We start from the raw sequence: 22,782 nt of genomic DNA, 5'->3' as shown, positions 1-22,782 counted from the left end.
TTCTATCCCCTGTATACATCAATGTCAAAACACTGTCCCTTGATCAAATTAAACCCGTTCCTCACTGTTGTCTTCTCCAGATCGAAAACTGGAGTTTCTTCCCCACTAATCCTCCACCGAGATGATGATGGTGCTGGGCCAGTGGGGGCTGCTGCCACCCTCCCACTGTGTCTAGAGGGCAGAGCGGAGGAGGAAGGGGGAGGCAGGGCCTACCTGCCAGCTGGAGGATTCTGAGGGGGGCTGAAGGATTGTGCAGTCACTGAAGGGCCATGATGGGCCCCAAGGAATCTCCCCCTCCTTGTCCCAGCCTCCCCTTTCCCAGACAGACAGAACCCATCCCTGCCTGTCTGCACGGGCCAACTCGGCCCCACCACCACCAAATGAGTCAGTCCCCATACTGCTATATCTGGCAGCCGAGCCCGGTGGAAGGGTCCATGCCAGGGCACCAGACTCCCCCCTCTCCCTCCCCTACTACCATCCCCACCCCCACCCCCCATGCCCTCACCAGTCCCCTCACATCACGGTCCCCATCCCTCCTCTCCACACCACGCTCATTATTCATTATTCCGAGGGACAGCTTTCATTTGATCTATTACTTAGAACGGGACCGGGGTTGCTTTGCTGCTGCGTCCCGCCTGGATCTTTCGTTATTTGAATGGAGGTTTTTTTTCTACGGCTGGGTCTCTGTTGTGCTGTTGAGATGTTGACGGGAGTAGTGTAGTGGAAAGGGTCCCCATTGCTGTTCTTCTCAGACAGACCACTCCTTCCTTTATCCAGCAGGGCACTGGGGTTTACTTTTTTCCACTGAACCTTCAGTGTGCTACACTCTTGGAAGTAAGGGTACGGTGTCGTCCCCTGGGGTAAAATATAATCACAATGCACAAAGTAGACTCAGAGGTACAACGTAATACACTCACATGGCTATCTTTTAGGGTACATGTGTGGATAAAGAGAATGAATGAAAGAGAATGATCGTACATTTTTGCACTCCATATTTTGAATATATACTGTAAGGGAAAGGAGAGGGAAGGTGGACACCTGGTCAGTTGTCCAACTGAATGCGTTCAACTGAAATGTGTCTTGCGCATTTAACCCAACCCGTCTGAGTCAGAGAGGTGCAGGGGGGGCCTACCTTAATCGACATCCAAGTCCGTAGGTACAATCATCACACTCTCACTCTCAAGAAAAGGTGTACAATGTGAAGGTATATTTCTGTTTCCCAGGGTACCAATGCATTTAGTGTATCCTCAATATCCTTAATTTCAACAATTATTCACATTTGCCACTTAAAACGACCGTGAAGCTATAAGAACTGTGCTGACACACACAACTAACATAGACATAGATAATCACCCAGCAAGTACCCACAGAATATGGCTGCCTAAATATGGTTCCCAATCAGAGACAACGATAGACAGCTGCCTCTAATTGAGAACCAATCTAGGCAACCATAGACATACAGTTTACCTGGAAAGGAAACAGCCCCATAAACATACAAAACCCCTAGATAAGACAAAAAACACATACATCACCCATGTCACACCCTGACCTAACTAAAATAACAAGGAAAACAAAGAATACTAAGGTCAGGGTGTAACACCCACATTGATTGATTGATTTATCTTACTACACAAAGATACATACATTTTTCTAAACAAATCCAATTGGTTAGTTAGATTTTTTTGTACCCATTATGGAAATGGTTGTTCCACTCTAAATGGCTTAGGTAGTCTCCACACAATGTTTCTAGCCCTGACAGTCATTATGAATGCAGGTTGCGGTTGAATAAAAATTCAGACTGTTGGATATGCTAACTCTGGCTGTAATTCCAATAGGAATTACAAATCACTTAGCAAGCCAGCATAATGTGACTTGCAGTTAGGGTTTTTTTCTCCCACCTTTATTTAACCAGGTAGGCCAGTTGAGAACAAGTTCTCATTTACAACTGGGACCTGGCCAAGATAAAGAAAAGCAGTACGACACAAACAACAACACGGTGTTACACATGGAATAAACAAACATACAGTCAATAACACAATAGAAACATCTATATACAGGGTGTGCAAATGAAGTAAGGAGGTAAGGCAATAAAATAGGCCATAGTGGCGAAGTAATTACAATTTAGCAATTTACACTGGAGTGATATATGTGCAGATGAGGATGTGCAAGTAGAAATACTGGTGTGCAAAAGAGCAGAAAAACAAAAACAAATATGGGGATGAGGTAGGTAGTTGGTTGGATGGGCTATTTACAGATGGGCTGTGTACAGCTGCAGCGATCGGTAAGCTGCTCTGATGCTTGAAGTTAGTCGGGGAGATATAAGTCTCCAACTTCAGTGATTTTTGCATTTCGTTCCAGTCAATGGCAGCACAGACCTGGTTAGGGTTAGGGTTGTTAGGGTTGTTTTGCAAGCCTAAGCAGTAAGGGATTGGTAAGCAGTGTTGCAGTGTTGTACCAGTTTAAGTGGTGCACGGTAAATGTTTGCCACATACAAGGAACACATGGCTTTGTTACTGTGGTGGTACTATATAAAAGCAAAAAGTATGCTTTTGTACCTGTGGAGAAAGGTACTATCTGAGGTATGACCTGGGGTACAATTATGTACCTATAACTGGAGTACAATTATGTACCTTTAACTAAAAGTAAAAAAGAAGGACCTTACAGTGTCGCACGCTAATGACAAGCGGTTGTACCCCTTTTTTGGAACAAAACTAAACCTATATTTCCGAAAGTGTACGTTTACGGACTGAAATGTTCCCTTGAATTTAGTTATTCACTTTTTTCCCCCCGAAAACAAAAGTTGGATCATTGTGTGATAGCGTCATCTTGTTTGGATGTAACATACATTGCTCAGGACTACATTAAGCAGTAACGTCACTCTTGAATGTTCTGCAGCCAAGAATGACGAGAAATGAACAACATCTACGAAATGTGTTAGACATCATGCTACTACCACATAACTATACAGTTCTGCCTTGAGCCTATGACACACGACGCCAAAGTCGATTGGCCTGTGGCATTACTGGCTCCAGTTGTTCTGCTCTCCCACCGCAGAACTTTAGTGTGCTCTTGAGACAGAAGCTGTGCTACTCAGTTTTACATTTTAGATTTGAAAGGAATATCTATAAACATGAGCAGAGCTTTTTCCCTGAGTAACTGCTGAAATCCAATACATTTTTAGTCAGACTTGCAGTAAACAATTGGAAATGGCCCCGGACTAACGCCCTGGTAACGTATATAAAATGTCTGGAGGCTGATACATTTCAGCACCTCAGGTTTTTTAACCCAAAGCAACACGATTTTCACTCCTTGTAACACCAATTGTTTCGGATTATCCTGCACAGACTTGCCCTACCTGAATAATTTCAACAAACATAATATAATTCCCAGCAATATATGTTACAAAAATAATTCTGGATGTTAGTATTCAAAATGATAGCATCTCTCCGGCCATTGAAAACACTGAGCGCCGTAATTGGAAGAAGAGGTTGCCTCTGCTGATGCATCACTGTAAAAGAGATGGGTCACTCTGTCTTCTCCGGCCCACAGTCTTGCCAAGATCATATGAACTAAAACCTCTAATTAATCTTCCCATCACTGACCAAATACAGCTTCCTACAACATAAATGGGTTAATGTATATGTTCAAGTGTGTGTGTGTGTGTGTGTGTGTGTGTGTGTGTGTGTGCATTGGTGATAGAGGGAAGGGAGAGATAACAGAGAGCGAAGACGGAGAGGAGAGAAAGAGTGTTTGTGTGCATATGTTTTTGTGTACATTGTGTGTGTGTGTGCACGTGTGTGTATGTGCATGAGTGCACAGTTTGCATTTTCATAAGCACATAATGTTCCACTGGTTGTCATAAGGTGTATGCACCAATTTGTAAGTCGCTCTGGATAAGAGCGTCTGCTAAATGACTTAAATGTAATGTAAATGTATGTACACTGCTTTCACTGCCTCATATGCAGTCATTCTCAGTGGCGCAATTACATGGCATCTGTCACAGGGGTGAGGTGTGCTTTTCAAATGCACAGCTCACTCACTTACACTGTAGTTGACAACGACCTGCATCAAAGCATCAGAGTACCTGTGAATAAAGAAAACACTGACATTGCACTGTATAATGCTCCTTATATAAGACACTCGGACAAGAACAGCTCAGAGCCAGATGCCTGGTATATTCAATATGTTTCCTTTAATTTGAAATAGTACTCAAACAAATGAGCAGTGTTATTGTAATGTGAAATGTATCATATTGCTCTGTGTGTGCGTTTTAATCCCTGGGTCCATTTAGCTACTTCAAAAGGAAAATGTAGAGTTAGCTGCTGGCCCATACGTTTCAATGAAATAGAAGTGACTGATGACTATACAAACCCTCCCTTTCATTTCCTGAATCTCAGGCCTAATAAAAATGGTTGTCACCGCGGGCTGTCTGGCTGCATATCCCTAAGCATCACTACTGACAGAACACAATGGCATTCATAATAACGTTTCTCCTCATCTCACTGATGGCAGTCATATAGAATAGGACATGTTGTGACATGCACTGGTCGGGGTCTTGGTTCTATCTGTGTGCGTGTGTGTGTGAAGGAGAGAGATTGTGTGCTACTGTGTGCATGCATGATTGTGTGTGTGTGTGAGTGTGTAGTACTGGCCCTTTGCCATATGAGGCTTATCCACAGTCCAGATCCTCTACTACACCCTGCCCTCTTCTCACTAGCCCTGCCTCTGTCAAATCAATGGCACTCTACTACCACCTAGTGGACCACAACGGAATATTAGCCATCTGGGGCAAGACTGGGAGAGGAGGAGAGGAGCTGTTTACAAGTGGCATTTTCCCCTAATTAAAAGTAGCACTTGTTGGAGCACTTGGTCTGGAGAAGGACTGGCATCCACAGTGACGCAGGCCGGGCCCTCAATCCGCTGGTAAGCCTCCTCCACTCTGCAGACAAAGAGAATAAGTAATTATGTCCCACAAATTAACAAAGCACTTAAAATCTGGGTCAGCAGTACCTTTGAGATGGTATACCAAATTAATTGCTTTTCCTGATCACATGAACTAACCAGGAAAAAGCTAAGGGCCATAAGGTTGAGTAAAGCTATAAAATAATGATCACAATGGTTTTTGATAGTTGTATGTCAATTTTAGACTGCAAATTGCTATGCCTTTGCCTGGTTCATCCATATACCGTAATATATTTCACATACTAAGTACCAAAACATACGGCCATAGTGGACATTGAGCAATAGTAAGAACAATGGTCTAGAAGATTAAAAAACAACAACTGACAGCACACAATCATCATGCCAGAGGTTGGACAGGTGATGGACTGAGAGCCAGAGTCCAGACTGTCAACAGTGATCAACAGCTGTCTTCCTTGAGGATAATGGCTGCTCGTTGAATATCTGGTGAGCCCATGTGAAAAGCATTCATCCCAAATGGCACCCTATTCCATATATTGGGCACTACTTTTGACCAGAGCCCAGGTCAAAGGTAGTGCACTATGTAGGGAATAGGGTGCCATTTGGGACAAAGCCCAGGATGTCAGCGGGTTGAATGAACGAAAGTTGCCATCGACCAGTCAGACTACTAGCAGTGTGTAATGAAGCAGACCAACTCAGCAACAAATCACTTGTTCTTTCCTCATCAGATGGTTCCCCTCGGGATGGAAACTGATTGTTAAGTGTTTGATGGGTCAGACTAAGACGGAGTAGGACCTGATGTCCACTCAATTAGGTACAGTAGTGTGTGTGTCTGTGTGTGTGTGTGTGTGTGTGTGTGTGTGTGTGTGTGTGTGTGTGTGTGTGTGTGTGTGTGTGTGTGTGTGTGTGTGTGTGTGTGTGTGTGTGTGTGTGTGTGTGTGTGTGTGTGTATAGGGTGTGTATAAGGTGTGGACATGTTTAACTAAACTTGTGGGAACCAGAATAGTAAACAAACCAACATTTAACCAACTGGGGACATTTTGTCAGTCCCTAGAAGGAAAAGGGTTCATTCGAGGGGGTTTATGGTTAGAATTAGAAGTTAGGTTGAGGAAAGTAGGATTTTCAATGGGAATCAATTGTATGTACCCCCAAGGTTGGTTAAACCTTGCTTCTACACCTGCATTGCTTGCTGTTTGGGGTTTTAGGCTGGGTTTCTGTACAGCACTTTGAGATATCAGCTGATGTACGAAGGGCTATATAAATACATTTGATTTGATTTGAATTAAACAAGACTGTGTGTGTGTGTGTGTGCGTGCAGATCACAGTTAGTGATGCTCATCTGACCACTTCAATTCAGCAGTGTGTAGGGTCTGTTAATAAACCGCTGCAAAGTGTGTGCGTTCCCCACGTCTTTATACATACACCGAAACAGTAGGTGCTGTCAATATGTTGGAGTAGAACATGTAATATGTACTACTATATATCTACTCACTTCAGTATTGTGAGCTGTATCACATTCTAATACAGTGGTAAACTTGAAGTATAGTTTCGTCTGAATTTCAGTCATCTTACTTTTTTGGTAAAAGTAGAGGGGGGATAGATGAAGGGGAGACACTGTACGAAGGTTGGTTGGACACAGAGATCAAACCTCGGCCTCTGCGGTCGACATGTGCGCTTGAGACAGGTGTGTTCCCACTAGACCACAGGCTCTGCACAAGAAATCTTACTTCTGTCTGAACAGGTGATTGGCCTCCAGCTCCTCCTCCTCCATGGTCTTGTCCTGACCTCTGACCTGTAATCTCCTCATCCTCTCCTGTGAGCTGAGGCTGAGCATCAGCACCAGGCTGGGCCTCAGGAGGTCCCCTGGCCAGCCATACACCTCACTGCCAGCCTGGGGCAGGTTACCCAGCTTACCACCCACCGCCGTGGCAATGGCGTAGGCTGCTGTGCTGTGCCAGTACCTGGGAGGAATGGAGAGTATAGGGAGATAGTGGGTTGTTGTCAGCCTCAAAGACCAGAGACTATGTCTGGTCTACTGGTGTTGTTTGGTGGTTCATTCACAGCTATGTTGAAAATTGGAACCTTTGCTGTGATTTTTTTTATGACATTAAAGTGGCATAGCCTACTAAGGCAGTTACACATACGATTTTCACCATACAATGCCGTGTCCGAATACCCCTACTTGCTTTCTAAACAGTAGGCTGTTTGGGTATGTGAAAATAGAATGTTTTATAGTATGGGATATTTATTTTGGACCTAAGCTTGTCGCCTGCCTTCCCGTCTTTGGGACAACGACTCCCATTGTTAGGGCGGAGGCGTGCATCTCATCATCATATCACAGATCTCTGGTGTAAGCATACTGTAAACGCTCATAAAAATGAAAAAGAACAATTATGAACTTTCATTCGTAGGCTAGGTTGCAGTCCCCTCATGATTGGTATAGGGAGAAGTTGAGTATCATGTAGCAGCCTAAACCTATGGATGTTACAGTGAGCTGGGTGAATGGAATATGAATCATCCAATATGCTGTAATAAAAACAGGTTCACGCTCCTAAAAAAAAGAAGATTGTCCTCCCTCATCTTAAACGGCACCGACAGCCACTGAGGGTTAGTACACGGTGTGTAGTTTTAGTAAGAAGTAGGTAAAACAGATTTCAGACACGGCCATACATTCAGAAGGGATGACATATCCCAACTCATCAAACTTGCTACAACACCAAAGCTATTTCATCCTGCCCTTACCTGTCTACAATGACAGGTGCTTGTCTGGCCTCCTGGCCTATCTGTCCTGCTGTCAGGTAATTCCCAAGGGCGTAGAAGGCCCTGCGGATGAGGGGGGGCTCAGTGTCGAAGCGGGCCCTCCATGGGGACAGACACTGCGGAGGGGACTTCAGGAGAGTGGCCCCCAGTGCCTCCGTCAGGGACTCAGTCAGAGTGGTTTTCCCTGAGCAGTAGTGGGAATAGAGAGAAATTAGAGAAGGAAAAAAAGGAGAGACATTTGAAAGCATTGTAACTGACTGAAAGAGCATTCAGGTTTGTATGACCTGAGTTTTTCCTGACCGAAAGGAGAGGAAAACTCCTGGCCGTATACAATCGGCTGCATTGAATTGGCAAGGACAATAGTGAAGTAGTGATGGTGTTAACCTGTAGCATCCAATCCCTCTATGACAATAACAGGAAAGTCAGTTTTCTCCTTAGACTCGAGTCGCTGGTCCACAAGCTCCAGCACTGCCTTGGACTCCGGGATGATGTCAACACACTACAGATGAGGAGCAAAGTAGATGGAGATGAGATGAAGTTGTAGTTGGCCTGTGTGAATATCATGTTATTCCTTTCTCCACCACTGGAGTGTGACATTGCTGGGTTTTTATTTTGTCCCTGACTGCACACAGTATTACACAGGCTTATATAGTTTACCACAGCATGAGTCATAATACCCATACTCAAACACGGAAATGGTTCCAATCGTTTTTCCACCATTCATTTTAACCATTGTGGATTTTAGAAACACTTCAAATAAGCTCTGTGTTTCGTGTAGGTTTACCCTGGCGCGACATTTTGATAACCGTGTAAATCCCTCTCGGACAAGGTGACATTTTTACCCCCTTTTTCGTGATTATGATCTTGTCTCGTCGCTGGAACTCCACCACGGGCTGGCGAGAGGAGAAGGTCGAGTCATGCCTCCTCCGAAACATGACCCGCCAAGCCTCGCTCCTTAACACCCGCTCGCTTAACCTGGAAGCCAGCCGCACCAATGTGTCGGAGGATACGCCGTTTAACTAACAACCGATGTCAGCCTGCAGGCTCCCGGCCCGCCACAAGAAGTTTCTAGAGCACAATGAGCCAGCTAAAGCCCCCCGGCCAAACCCTCCCCTAACCCGGACGGCACTGGGCCAATTGTGCGCCGCCCTATGGGACTCCCAGTCATGGCTGGTTGTGACACTGCCTTTCGATCCCAGGCTGTAGTGACGCGGCAGTACTGAGGTGCAGTGCCTTAGACCGCTGCGCCACTCTGGAGGCCTCAGACAAGGTGACTTTTATCAATTCATTCGCCTGTATTTACCACCCAATCATGAAATGCGAATTAGCTGCTAATGTGGCTATCATACAGAACTACAAATGTCTAGCTGAAGCTTCACGTCACATCACAAAAATGGAACCTTTATTTAACTAGGCAATTACTAAATGTAGAATTTAATAAATGAATAAACAGAGAGAAAACATTGCTGACCCCAATGCAGCACCATTGCAGATCAAAAGAGGCCACTCGAGGCGGGCCACGAAATAAAGAAATGCTGAAACTAATGTCGGACAATAAAATTCGAGATGTAAATAAACTAAATGAGTTAAGCCTGGGTCAATAACACAGGCCTTCTTTAACACTGCTCCAATGACACGAGGCCCGCCACGCATTTATGAAAGCTCAAATGATCTCACTCTTTTTACAGTTCTACAGGAATATTAAACTATACGTTGAATAAAAGTGTTATTTTGCATTGTAATTGTAACAATTGTGGGATGGTACCATGTGTGATAGATAGATAACAGGTGGCATATTATCAGTAAGAAACTCTGTTTCCTACTACAGGCAGCTGGCTGCATAGTGATTGCAACATTGTAACGCTCCACTGCAGATGTTAAAGTAAAATTCCCTTCGGCCGCCCCGGTAAGGGACCTCCTATATGTGCACGCGCGCACCAACATTTTCTACCAGGCTAATCATAGAATTACATAGATAATTGGAGCCTATATCTTTCTATTAAAAAAAATACGTGGTGGACCTACCTTTTTAACAGACACAGTTATGATATCCATAGATGTCGGTATAGCCAAATCCTCCAATACTGTCACATGCAATCCTTAAAAACCACGGCTCGAATTGAGTGAGGGTATCCCAAAGAGCAAAAAGGATATCTATTGTTTGCTTTATATTTTGAAATAAATACATAAAAAGCATCCAGATTGAATAAAGCGTTCTATAACAATGCTTAACTCGATGATGCCTTATGGTAGAAACGAGTTTTAAAATGCCCAGCGAAGGACTTGACTCCGATGTAAAAAAAAAAAAGGGATATATTGATTACTCTCTATGACATTCTGCGGCTGAGCTGCAGCTTATAATATTCGAGCAGATTAAAAAAAGAACTGTCCCTATTAATTGAGCTTTTCACTTTCTGAAAAGAGAAGATGTTTGCTTAAACCCAGGAAGCTTTTAGGGAAGCACTTCTGTCGCTGGGTTATGCAATAGACAAGTAGCCAGCAGTTGAAGCTTACATTTTTCTGTATCGATAGAGCCTCTGTCTGGGTGGAAAGGTAACTTTTGAAAGTGCCATGCTTAGATTCATAAGGATGTCTAAGAATTAATTATTTGAAAAACAGCGTTGCAAACAAGAGACTCTGGTTTGACATGGGAAAAATATGGTAAGAATGCCTATTTCTCTGTCCATTCTTCCCCATTTTCACTATCCACCTTTCTTTTGAGACTTTTTCAGCGCAGCATTTTCTCTTGATTTGCAAGCTGTTTTTTCCCTAATCAACACACAAAGAAATATAAAAAAATGAATTCAATAGAGTCATTGGTGATTTCATCAACGTAATCTATATTAGGCTATGTATGTTTGTTTGTCTAGGTTTTGGGAATTTCTATGTTTCGGCCTAGTATGGTTCTCAATCAGAGGCAGGTGTCATTAGTTGTCTCTGATTGAGAATCATACTTAGGTGGCCTGGGTTTCACTGTGTGTTTGTGGGTGATTGTTTCCTGTCTCTGTGTGTGCACCAGATAGGACTGTAATTTGAGTTTTCACATTTTTTGTTTTGTTAGTTTGTTCATGTGTACCTGATAGCATTAAAAGTACCATGGAAAATTACCACGCCGCGTATTGGTCCTCTGATCCGTTTCGCCTCTCCTCTTCGGAAGAAGAGGAGGAAACTCGTTACAGAATCACCCACCACAATCGGACCAAGCGGCGTGGTAAAGGACAGCGACGACAGCAGCAGCAGCATCAACAACAGAGGCCACCATCACAGGACTCCTGGACATGGGAGCAGATACTGAACGGAGAGGGACCCTGGGCACGGGCTGGGGAAAATCGCAGCCCCAAAGCAGAGCTGGAGGCAGCGAAAGCTGATCGGCGGCAATATGAGGAGCCAGCACGGCAGTGCGACAGGTACGAGAGGCAGCCCCAAATTTTTTTTTGGGGGGGGCACACGAGGTGTGGTACTAAGCCAGGTAGCAGACCTGAGCTCACTCCTCGTGCTTATTATGAGCAGCGCATTACTGGTCAGGCACCGTGTTATGCGGTTGAGCGCACGGTGTCGCCAGTGCGTGTCCATAGCCCGGTGCGCTATAGGGCAGCCCCCGAGAGTGCCATGCGAGTGTGGGCATTGAGCCAGGGCGTATGGTGCCTGCTCAGCGGGTCTGGTCGCCGGTACGCAGTCTTGGTCCAGGTTATCCTGCGCCGGCTCTGCGTGCTGTGTCTCCGGGGCGCTGGGAGGGTGCAGTGCGTCCTCTGCCTGCGCTCCGCTCGTACCGGGCAACTGTGGGAGTGGAGCCTAGGGGAGAGGTGCGTGTAGTAAGCACTAGATCTCCTTTGCTTACCCACAGCCCGGTTCAACCTGTGCCTGCACTCTTGAGGGTCCGGGCTCGAGTAGTTGTCCAGCCTGGGGAAGTGGTGCCAAGGTTGCGCACCAGAGCTCCAGTGCTCCCCACAGCCCGGTCTTTCAGGCTCCTCCTAACACCAAGCCTCCTGAAAGTCTCCCCAGCCTGGTAGTTCCTGTGGCAGCCCCACGCACCAGGCTGTCTCTCAGTCTCCTCCCTGCAGGTGCTCCCGCCTGTCCGGCGCCGCTGCCGGAGCGTCCGCCTGTCCGGGCGCCGCTGCCGGAGCCTCCCGCCTGTCCGGCGCCGCTGCCGGAGCCTCCCGCCTGTCCGGCGCCGTTGCCTCCCGCCTGTCCGGCGCCGCTGCCGGAGCCTCCCGCCTGTCCGGCGCCGCTGCCGGAGCCTCCCGCCTGTCCGGAGCCTCCCGCCTGTCCGGCGCCGCTGCCGGAGCCTCCCGCCTGTCCGGCGCCGCTGCCGGAGCCTCCCGCCTGTCCGGCGCCGCTGCCGGAGCCTCCCGCCTGTCCGGCGCCGCTGCCGGAGCCTCCCGCCTGTCCGGCGCCGCTGCCTCCTGTAGCAGCTCCACGCACCAGGCTGTCTCTCTGTCTCCTCTCTGCAGGTGCTCCCGCCTGTCCGGCGCCGTTGCCGGAGCGTCCCGCCTGTCCGGCGCCGCTGCCGGAGCCTCCCGCATGTCCGGCGCCGCTGCCGGAGCCTCCCGCCTGTCCGGCGCCGCTGCCGGAGCCTCCCGCCTGTCCGGCGCCGCTGCCGGAGCCTCCCGCCTGTCCGGAGCCTCCCGCCTGTCCGGCGCCGCTGCCGGAGCCTCCCGCCTGTCCGGCGCCGCTGCCGGAGCCTCCCGCCTGTCCGGCGCTGCTGCCGGAGCCTCCCGCCTGTCCGGCGCTGCTGCCGGAGCGTCCCGCCTGTCCGGCGCCGCTGCCGGAGCGTCCCGCTTGTCCGGGCGCCGTTGCCGGAGCGTCCCGCCTGTCCTGCGCCGCTGCCGGAGCGTCCCGCCTGTCCTGCGCCGCTGCCGGAGCGTCCCGCCTGTCCTGCGCCGTTGCCGGAGCGTCCCGCCTGTCCGGCGCCGCTGCCGGAGCCTCCGCCTGTCCGGCGCCGCTGCCGGAGCCTCCCGCCTGTCCGGCGCCGCTGCCGGAGCGTCCCGCCTGTCCGGCGCCGCTGCCGGAGCCCTCAGCCCAGAGGCGCCAGAGCCCCTCAGCCCAGAGGCGCCAGAGCCCCTGTCCCTCTGTCCAGAGCCCCTGCCCCTCTGTCCCGAGCTGCCCTCTGTCCAGTGGGGTCATTGAGAGGGGTTGCCATGGTGAGAAAGCCACGGAGGCGGAAAATAAGGCGGACAAAGACAAGGGTGAAGTGGGGTCCGCGTCCCGCGCCAGAACCGCCACCGCGGACAGACGCCCACCCAGACCCTCCCCTATAGGTCAAGGTTTTGCGGCCGGAGTCCGCACCTTTGGGGGTACTGTCACGTTCTGACCTTTATTTTCTGTGTTTTGTGTTTAGTTAGTATGGTCAGGGCGTGAGTTGGGTGGGTAGTCTATGTTTGTTTGTCTAGGTTTTGGGAATTTCTATGTTTTGCCTAGTATGGTTCTCAATCAGAGGCAGGTGTCATTAGTTGTCTCTGATTGAGAATCATACTTAGGTGGCCTGGGTTTCACTGTGTGTTTGTGGGTGATTGTTTCCTGTCTCTGTGTGTGCACCAGATAGGACTGTAATTTGAGTTTTCACATTTTTTGTTTTGTTAGTTTGTTCATGTGTACCTGATAGCATTAAAAAGTACCATGGAAAATTACCACGCCGCGTATTGGTCCTCTGATCCGTTTCGCCTCTCCTCTTCGGAAGAAGAGGAGGAAACTCGTTACAGTCGGCACCGGTACATACTACCAAATGTGCAATTTTTCAGATGTTACCCTCCCGAAGTTACACAGTAATAGCGTCACTGCTATTAGCTTCAAGACATACATACTATGGAACGCCATTTGGGTCTTTGCATGTCAAAAAAGATACAGTAGCACTGTGAAAGCTGTGCAAAAAGTGTGCAAACAAGCAAACACCGGCCACGAACGATGTGTTTACAATACTGCATTGGTAATACAGCATCATTTGCTCAACAGCAACTTCTGGGGTAGCTAGCTTTAGCTTGGTACCTAGCTAGAACCAATACAACCAGCCTGTAAACAAAGACCAGTAGAAACTGCAGTCATTATTCTTAGGAATACTTGTGAGTAAGTATTAGTGAGGTTGCCCCTTGTTGTTCGCCTATTGAAATTTAGCTTCAGTTCATGAAAATAAATAACTAGCCAGCTACTTAACCCTGTTGCCCAAAGCTAACATTATGAACAGCCAGCTAGCTTCATCTGGCTAATGAGGCTCGACCGGAGTTGGTTATGTGTTGTGAAGCTAGCCACAATAAAGATTAGGCACAATAGTGGAATTTGGGGTTTGCCTTCAAAATAAAAGTGTCATTGACAGCGATGCAATTGAATTACAATCAGTATAATTATGCCATACTTAAAATAAAAAGACTATCCGTTAAGTCCACTATTGTGGCTAATCCTTATTGTGGCTAGCTTCACAAAGATGGGTCCGACCCCCTTCAATCAAATACAAACTGTTTTATAACTTAGGGCTATTTTAGATGACACCTAGCTATATAGTTAGCTAGCTAACTATTTCTACTGAAACAGCACTGTAGGTGAGCAAGACAACTTTACCAGCATCATAGCATAGATGAATCGTAGTGTAATAACTATGTAAAAAATGTATGAATGCGTTAAATTATTATGTGACGTGCAGTCATATTCAGGTCCTGATTGGTCAACAAGCTTATTTGACACGTCAAATAGTGTTATCGCCTGGTCATTGTTTCTTTTTTGACACGCAAAGACCCAAACAGGGTTCCTTAGCAAAGACCCAAATGGCATCCCATAGAAATCCCGAAAAGACTGAATTAAATGAACAACAAAGCAGCACAGCAAGTAGGTGAAAGAATAATTATTATTATAGGTGAAAGAAATAGGTTTTGATTATGTTTTACTGGTAATGGGGACATATGTAAATGCCAACAAAATATATTTTTGGTCAGTGTGGTGTGTGTGTAACCTTTATTTAACTAGGCAAGTCAGTTAAGAACACATTTTTATTTACAATGACGGCCTACCCCGGCCAACGCTGGGCCAATTGTGCACCGCCCTATGGGACTCCCAATCACGGCCGGATGTGATACAGCCTGGATTCGAACCAGGGACTGTAGTGACGCCTCTTGCACTGAGATGCAGTGCCTTAGACTGCCTGCGTCCATGTGTTAACTATCTAACTGTACTAGAATGCTTAAAAAGCCGCTAAAATTGTAAATATCGGTTATTGGTGTCTTTTTTTATACAAGGAAAATAACGGATATGAGTATTGGCCAAAAATTTCAAATTGGTGCATCACTACCCAAAATCCTACGCAAACCAGATGTAACTAATTTCGAGGGTTTTAGGATTACAAACCCGCCAGCTCTATACACATAATGACAACTGCACAAATACACGGCTACACGTGTCAACTGATTTGAAACATAAAAGTGTCACTATTCAAACCTGTTGCAGAACTTTGTAGGCATCCTCAAAACTATAGAACACGTCATAGTTGATAATGTTGAGAGTTGAAGGATGATGCACTGGCTTTTCAGCAGGTACCACGCAGTATTTCTCCAACACCTCCACCCAACCGTCTTCTGTATTGGACCACAGGTGTTGCGACCACTGTCTGTCCTCTCCCCCGCACAAGTAGGAGCACACATAGACTGGGTCATTGCGAAGCAACTCGCCTAAAACTCGTTCAGTCGCAGAGGACTTAGATGCGTCTTTTAGAAAATATCCTTTGATGACAGAACCTTTGACATTGGGCTGAAATATGGACATTTCCATAATCGCACATTCTGGAGGTAACTCTTTTGAAAGTTTTTTTTTCAGTCCTCCATAAAACTTTGCTCTTTCAATTTTGTCATCGCTCTGCACATGGAGCGAGTAGCACATTTCATCAGCGAGGACATTTCCGAACACTTGTGGCCGCTCGCTCTGCTTGCTTGCTAGGGCGAAGTAGATTGGGTCAGAGTTCGTATCGAAGTCCACTGCAAAAACATAAGAAGACCACTGGCCCAACCGGGACATCATGCGTCTTGCCATCTTGAATCAAACCACGAACGAAATGCACTTTCAGCTGAATCACAATTGACAGGCACGCCTGGGGGGGGCGAAAGTTATGGCGCTTGACAAGCAAACCGAAACTCGAGCCACTTGATTATACCAAAAACGAAAGTGATAAGATGTGCCTATCATAATATGGCCTCACCTAAATTACACAAATGAGTCAGCAAATTTGCTTAGCACTATTACGGTATGACGGCCTATCCAAAACGCAGGTGTTTTATTATAAGCACTAACGTATGTAGGCATGTAATAGGACTGCATTTGAATAAATACATTATTGTTCATTTTATTTTCAAGTTTTTAGAGCGCTGCCGTGATGGTCATTTAGCCGAGTGCACCACTACTCATACAGTAGGTAGCCCACTGGGCACAGACGTCAGTCAACGTCTAGTTTTGATTTAGCCTACATTTGGTTGAGTCGTCAACAAAGGTGAATTAAAAGTGAAATCAACAACAAAAAATGACCATGACATTGGATTTAGGTTCAAAGCAATTTTTAAAAATCCAACCAGTTATCCACGTTGATTCAACATGATCACATTTAATTGTTTGGTTGAAATGGCGTGGATTCAACCCGTTTTTGTGGGAGGTCTATACTAATTTTGGAATAGAAACTGCTCAGGTGACGTTATGAAGATCAGTTACAATACAACGCCAGGAGACGATTAATTTATTGCGGAGTCGAGTTAGCCCTGCATCAGAAGTTTCAACAGGACAGGACAGGACAGCTGAAGACTAGTAATATTGATCTCAACTCAAGTCGTGTTTGTGAAGATGTTCCTACAGTTCTGCATAAGTTTCCTCCAGTGCATCTTTGCAACTGTCCTGGCCTGGCATGGATCAATGTGCGAGGACAGCAGGTGCACGTCGCATCACAGTTCTCTTCTACAGGAAAAAATCAACCCAAGTGTCAATTATATTTGGTCATACTCATTGAGGAAGCAAAGAGAGGTTTAAAGCTTCTCAATGAATCTGGTAAATTTGCCCCAAGATTATATTTATGCATTTTAAAATTCCCTATTTCAATTCACATTATATGTTATTAGATTAGTATTACAGCCTATTTTTATCTAATTTAATATTATATTCAGTGTTTATTAATGTCATACACGATAAAGATGATTTTTGGGGGGGAAATTAGTCCAATAGTGCAAACATGAACTCCAGCTCCCAAGTGTCAGCAATGGCAGCATGATCACAAAGAAGTGGTTCCAACCATATGGTACGATGGTTTTCATTTTAGGTTCTGTGTTAAAATAAAATATAGTAGGCCAACCAACGTTACCCCGGTGATCGTCATTATATCATAAAGCACCCATCATAAACAAATAAACCACATGATCCTCAGGAAAAAAAAACAAGTTAATGTTATTTACACTAGATGTCAGCACCGGGTTAGTTTTGATATGAGGTCACAAAAAGCGAACTCAGAGAAGCATTTCACACTTTTTATTTGAAACGCCTCGCCGTTGACTTTGATCATCAAAGTGTTTTTAAAAACAACTTGTTGATATTTTCACTTCTATAAATATAAACCATCACATGGACGTCTGGATATGAATACATTTTGAATTCATTGGTGTTTCAAAATAACATTCTTTGAGAGATGGTGTCAGTTTTATCACCAAAACTCTCCTTGGCGAATACCAGGACATTCTGTCCATTTCCTGTGACAGATTTGACGAGGACACCAACCAGACTATTGGCAGAGCCCAGGGCAGGAAGAGCCACCTGGACAACCTCTTCAAGGTCCGTGACTGGTGCCAGAAGTACAAAGTGGCGTTCAAAATCAACTCTGTGATCAACACCTTCAATGTGGATGAAGACATGAGAGAAAACATCACAGAACTCAACCCTGTACGCTGGAAGGTTAGGGTGTTCCAATGCATTAACATTACACACCAGTAATGCTGTATCTGTGAATAGAGGTGTCTTCTCATACCATAGATGTAACAAATGAGTTGTATGGCTGTAGGAGAGGAGGACCAAAATGCAGCGTAGTTCGTGTTCAACATGTTTAATAAAAGTCGATAACGTGAACAATACACAAATACAAAATAACAAACGTGGCAAAACCCCCGAAACAGTCCTATCTGGTGCAGAGACCACAAAGACAGGAAACAACCACCCACAAACCCCAACACAAAACAAGCTACCTAAATATGGTTCCCAATCAGAGACAATGACTAACACCTGCCTCTGATTGAGAACCATATCAGGCCATACATAGAAACGGACAAACTAGAAACACAACATAGAATGCCCACCCAGCTCACGTCCTGACCAACACTAAAACAAGGAAAACACAAAAGAACAATGGCCTTGACTTCACTGTGTGTGCTGAATAGGTGTTCCAGTGTCTGCTGATCGATGGCGAGAACAGTCTGAGGGAGGCAGAGAATTTTGCCATCAGCGACCAGCATTTTCAGGTCTTCCTGGAAATGCACAGCAGCATTAGCTGCCTGGTACCAGAGGCCAATCAGAAGGTATGGGACTGGAGTTAATACCAATCAGAAGGTATGGGACTGGACTTAAGACAATATTATATTTTTTTATTGTCCGTTATTGATATTATGATGGTTCAACAACTACTACTCCATTAAAATGGTTTCCAAATGCTACTAAAGTTTAAAGTACACTATTAGAAAAAAGGGTTCCAAACGTGTTCTTCTGCTGTCCCTATAGGAGAACCATTTTTGCTTCCAGGTAGAACCTTCTTTTGGGTTGCATGTATAACCCTCTGTGGACAACATTGTAATACAACATTGTTGTGACATTAAAACGTTTCCTTTTTGTCCTGTCTTGTCAGATGAGAGATTCCTACCTCATTCTGGATGAATGTCAGTCCTTTTTATTCATCTGTTATTTTACATGATACTCACTCTACATTCCAAGTCTTAGCATGCCCTTTAAAGGAGACAGTCCTCATCCATCAGAACTATTTGACAGCTGTCTAAATGCTTTGAGTTGAATAGACATGTACCTTGATCAGAGTGGATTTACAGGCACTAAGAAGGGTGAAATAAGATGCCGTTTTGCATATATTCTATATTTATTAGTATTGTATGAGGTTTCATGGCAGTGGTATTTTGATAATGGACTAGATTGTCAAGAGGCTCTTCTATGACCAGTTGGTGACCCTTTATAACAACTTTCGTGATTAAGCCTTTATAAATGCTTATACAATTCTTTATAAATGATTCTTCGTGTTCTAAATGCTTATGAATTAGACTTTTTTTTAAATGCTTTTTTAGATGCGTTTCCTGGATTGCCGAGAGGGGAGGAAAGATCCATCCAAGTCCATCCTTGATGTTGGCGTGGAAGAGGCCATTCAGTTCAGTGGCTTTGACGAGAAGATGTTCCTAAAGAGAGGAGGGAAATATGTGTGGAGCAAAGCTGACATGCGGCTCGAGTGGTGATCCACACATTATAATCAGTTATTGCTACACTTCTGTATGTATTTTCTGTATGTTTTTTTATTTAAAAAAAATAGTTTCCGCCTGTATAACAGTACTTTACACTTAAATATTTATGATATTCTAAAAGTTACGTTGGAATCTTTTACTGCTATACCTTGAGGCGTTTGTGTACTGTACCTTTAATTAGTAGTAAAATTACACAACACAGCTACTCTACAGGGACAAATATTTAATGACTCACCGGATAATAACTTGCTTTTTGTATGTCCAGATTTGTTGGTTTTTCCTTATATGTCCTGTTATCCATTTTTTTACATGTTCTATTCACCAGCCAAGAGGCTTATTTGAACTTTCATGTAGTATTTGGAATTTAGCACTTTGAGTGAAATGTGGGGAATTTATGAATAGTTACTACTATTTGCAGTGTGTTACATCTGTCTCTGTATGTAATGTATCGGGGGGGAAAAATATGACTTTGCATGATACAGAATGATGTTTGTTAATCACAATCAATTTACAGGAAGCACATTTATTCAGTATCTGGATCAGGTTTGTTGCCATACAACCATTCCAATTTTAAGAGGCAACTACTGTCGCTTAAAGTTATATGCTATTGTTCTCCATCCATTTCAGTGGTTGTAGTTCTACTGTAGCCTAAATGTGCAGTACATGTCTATTGGGATAACTCAAATCCCCACCCCTGATAAGATTGCTCACTGGATCACTATGAGGATGGGTTCCCTTGGGACTGACATAATATCTCTGTTTACTACAGTATGTTGTAATCAGTTCTTGATCTTTGTCTCATCATATCTGGAGATTCTTAATGGGACAATAGTCAGTCCCCCTTAAATTAATAAGCAGGCCTATAAGCCTTCATCTATTGCTACTGAAGCTGAATACAAGCTACAAGTAAAGCTTCATTTTCTTTCCTTGTTTTCCTTCATGTTCTTCTGTCTGTTCTAACCCTGAGATATTTCCTTCCTGTAAGAACCAACGCTGAGGATGAGAAGCAGGTAAGGAGAGTGAACATTTAATCTTGCACAGACATGGAGCAGGACAGGAAAAGCGTCAGAACCGGGGGAACAAAACGAGATACGACAACCAATGCGGAAGCGGGGAACAGAGCTGGGGAACAGACAGATATAGGGGAAGTAATGACACAGGTGATTAAGTCCAGGTGAGTGCAATGACTCACAGATGCGCGTGACGAGGGAAGCAGGTGTGCATAATGATGGTGGCAGGAGTGCGTAGTACTGGGCAGCCAGGGAGGGTGAGTGGGAGCAGGCATGACAGTCCCCCCCCACCCCACCCCTTTAGGGGTGCCACCTGGCATCCCACTTGGACGAGCCTGACGGGCCGGCCGAGGCAGGGCGCTGGACCAGCTGGCTGAGAGCATAGAAGCCCGACGAACCAGCTGAGGCGTGGCAGCCTGACGATCTGGTTGAGGTGTGACAGCCTGATGATCCCGCTGGGACGTGGGAGCCTGATGAACCAGCTGAGAAGTGGGAGCCTGATGATCCGGCTGAGGCGTAAAAACGTGACGATCCGGCGGAGGCCTAACGTGGGATGGGTGCCTGCCGAGCCAACCGGGGCAAGAAAACCTCACGAGCCAGCTAGGGTGTGGAAGCCCAACGAGCCAACTAAGGCACCAAAAAGCCAACACTCCCCGATGCTTCATTTGGTGGCTTCCGCATTCTGTAAGAACCGACGGTGATGATGAGAAGCAAGTACGGAGAGTGAACATTTTAATCTTGCACAGGACAGGAATAGTTCCAGAACCGTGGGAACAAAACGACATACGACAATCAATGTGGAAGTGGGGAACAGAGCTGGGGAACAGACAAATATAGGGGAGGTAATGACACAGGTGTTGAAGTCCAGGTGAGTGCAACGAATCGCTGAAAAAAAAGAAAGAAAAAACAATTCTGAAATGAATCGCCTGACCACAATGGAATTAGACATCAAAATGTAATTTGCTTCAAAATGTAATAGGCCAATCAATAGGAAATGTAATTCAGAAATTGCATTATACAATAAGTTCATTTCCGACCAGGCCGATGACGAGTGAACATTTGATAGTGAAATTTGCTCAGTTGGGTAATCCTCTCCATAATGCACCATCGACATTGAAAGCAAAATGCCAGTGACGCCTTTCGTCATTTAGATAAAGTTAAACACAGTAGCTATTGATAAACTGGGTAGTTTGGGTTCTGGATGCCGGTTGGCTGAAAGTTATGGTATATCAGACAATATACCACGGATACGATGCAACATTACTTGTTTACTGTTTCAATTGCATTGATAACCAGTTTTCTTCAAGTGAAAATGCCCGCGAAGTCGGTGTTTGGAGGATATATTGGCACGGGTGTTTGAGGGTTGGCAAACCGTTCCAATATATCCTCCAAACATCGGCTTCGAGGGCATTATCACTTTTATACAACGGGTCACCAACATATTCAAATAACGATTGACACATTTTCATAAAAAAACATTATTTTGTTGAATTTATTCATACTATTTCATCCTTTCATGAGATATAGACCCAACACAAATCTAAGGATGCTACCCAAACTGGCTGGTCGTTCGTTCTATCAGTTTGATTGCCAGAGACGCGACCTAGTCATTAAGTATTTTTGTTCAGTATCAGCTTTTCATTCTAAATGTTCCATTGCCCATACTGGCTGGCAACGTTCTTATCCCTTGCTTGCTAACTAACACACTACAGCTAACACACAGTTACGTCAAATAGTGCAGCCAGAATAACAGCAAATTAGCTGCATTTGCGTTTGTTTAAGCTGTTTTCTATTGACATTTCTTTATGTATATCCATAAAAATGATGCCAGCTGATTCATGATTTCGACTGGCTGAGAAAAGGTGTCTGCCTGTCTGTATTGTCCCGACACGTTCATTACTATGGGACAGCTGGAGATCGAATTTCCATATTGAAACGATGTTGCAAATATCGGAGAGACAGGCAGCAAGGTTAAATACAAATCTCCGCTGTTGAAAACCAAATGCAAGTAAAAAAGAAATGGGAAATAATGTCTAGATGCTTTTTATAGTGGAGATCAAGTTCATACATTGGATTGAGCATTTAGATGGAACAGAGTAAATAGGCATGTCAATGTCATAGTTTGTGGAATAGAGACTGGCTGGAATGCAGTTTTAACCAATCAGCATCCAGGATTAGACCCAACCATTATATTAAATAGCAATAAGGCACCTCTGGGGTTTGTTGTATAGAGCTAATATACCACTGCTAAGGGCTGTATCCAGGCACTTCATGTTGCGTTGTGCATAAGGACAACCCTTAGCCTTGGTATACTGGCGATATACCACAACTCCCTGGGCCTTAATTACTTAAATATAATCAAATTAAGTTAGACCTATACACTTGGTGTCCAAACTTTTAACTGTCACTGAATATATATATATATATATATATATATATTAGGGGAGCCTACACCCTAAAAGTAGTGGGATGAGGTGGTGGGTTTTGGGAAATAATGTATAGGTGCAGGGTTAGATGGTGCAATTTAAGTTTTTCACATTCCCCTTGTCCCTTGTCCATTTTTTAGGTGGGTCCCAAAATGTGCAATTCGCATGATCTGCGAAAGGCAGCAATTGTCACGGTTCATGAATCCACTG

At 45.0% G+C, this 22,782-nt stretch overlaps 2 protein-coding genes across 2 annotated transcripts; one reads left to right on the top strand and one right to left on the bottom strand.

The window, feature by feature from the left end:
* Positions 1–4,168: 4,168 nt before the first annotated feature.
* cmpk2 (cytidine monophosphate (UMP-CMP) kinase 2, mitochondrial) lies at positions 4,169–15,807 on the bottom strand. The gene is made up of 5 exons (XM_035752641.2): positions 15,100–15,807; positions 8,065–8,179; positions 7,663–7,864; positions 6,648–6,881; positions 4,169–4,939 (listed from the first exon to the last, which is right to left on the bottom strand). Exons 1-5 carry the CDS (start codon positions 15,685–15,687, stop codon positions 4,819–4,821), a joined length of 1,260 nt encoding a protein of 419 aa, XP_035608534.1. The 5' UTR covers positions 15,688–15,807; the 3' UTR covers positions 4,169–4,818.
* Positions 15,808–16,867: 1,060 nt separating this feature from the next.
* Positions 16,868–20,609, top strand: LOC118382948 (radical S-adenosyl methionine domain-containing protein 2-like). Its single transcript, XM_052495676.1, has 4 exons — positions 16,868–16,887; positions 17,316–17,580; positions 18,060–18,197; positions 18,966–20,609. Exons 1-4 carry the CDS (start codon positions 16,868–16,870, stop codon positions 19,128–19,130), a joined length of 588 nt encoding a protein of 195 aa, XP_052351636.1. The 3' UTR covers positions 19,131–20,609.
* The last annotated feature ends 2,173 nt before the right edge of the window (positions 20,610–22,782 follow it).

This window comes from Oncorhynchus keta, chromosome 35, assembly GCF_023373465.1.
Source record: "Oncorhynchus keta strain PuntledgeMale-10-30-2019 chromosome 35, Oket_V2, whole genome shotgun sequence".
NCBI classification, from domain to species: domain Eukaryota; kingdom Metazoa; phylum Chordata; class Actinopteri; order Salmoniformes; family Salmonidae; genus Oncorhynchus; species Oncorhynchus keta.
This window is presented reverse-complemented; position numbering and strand designations above follow the sequence as displayed.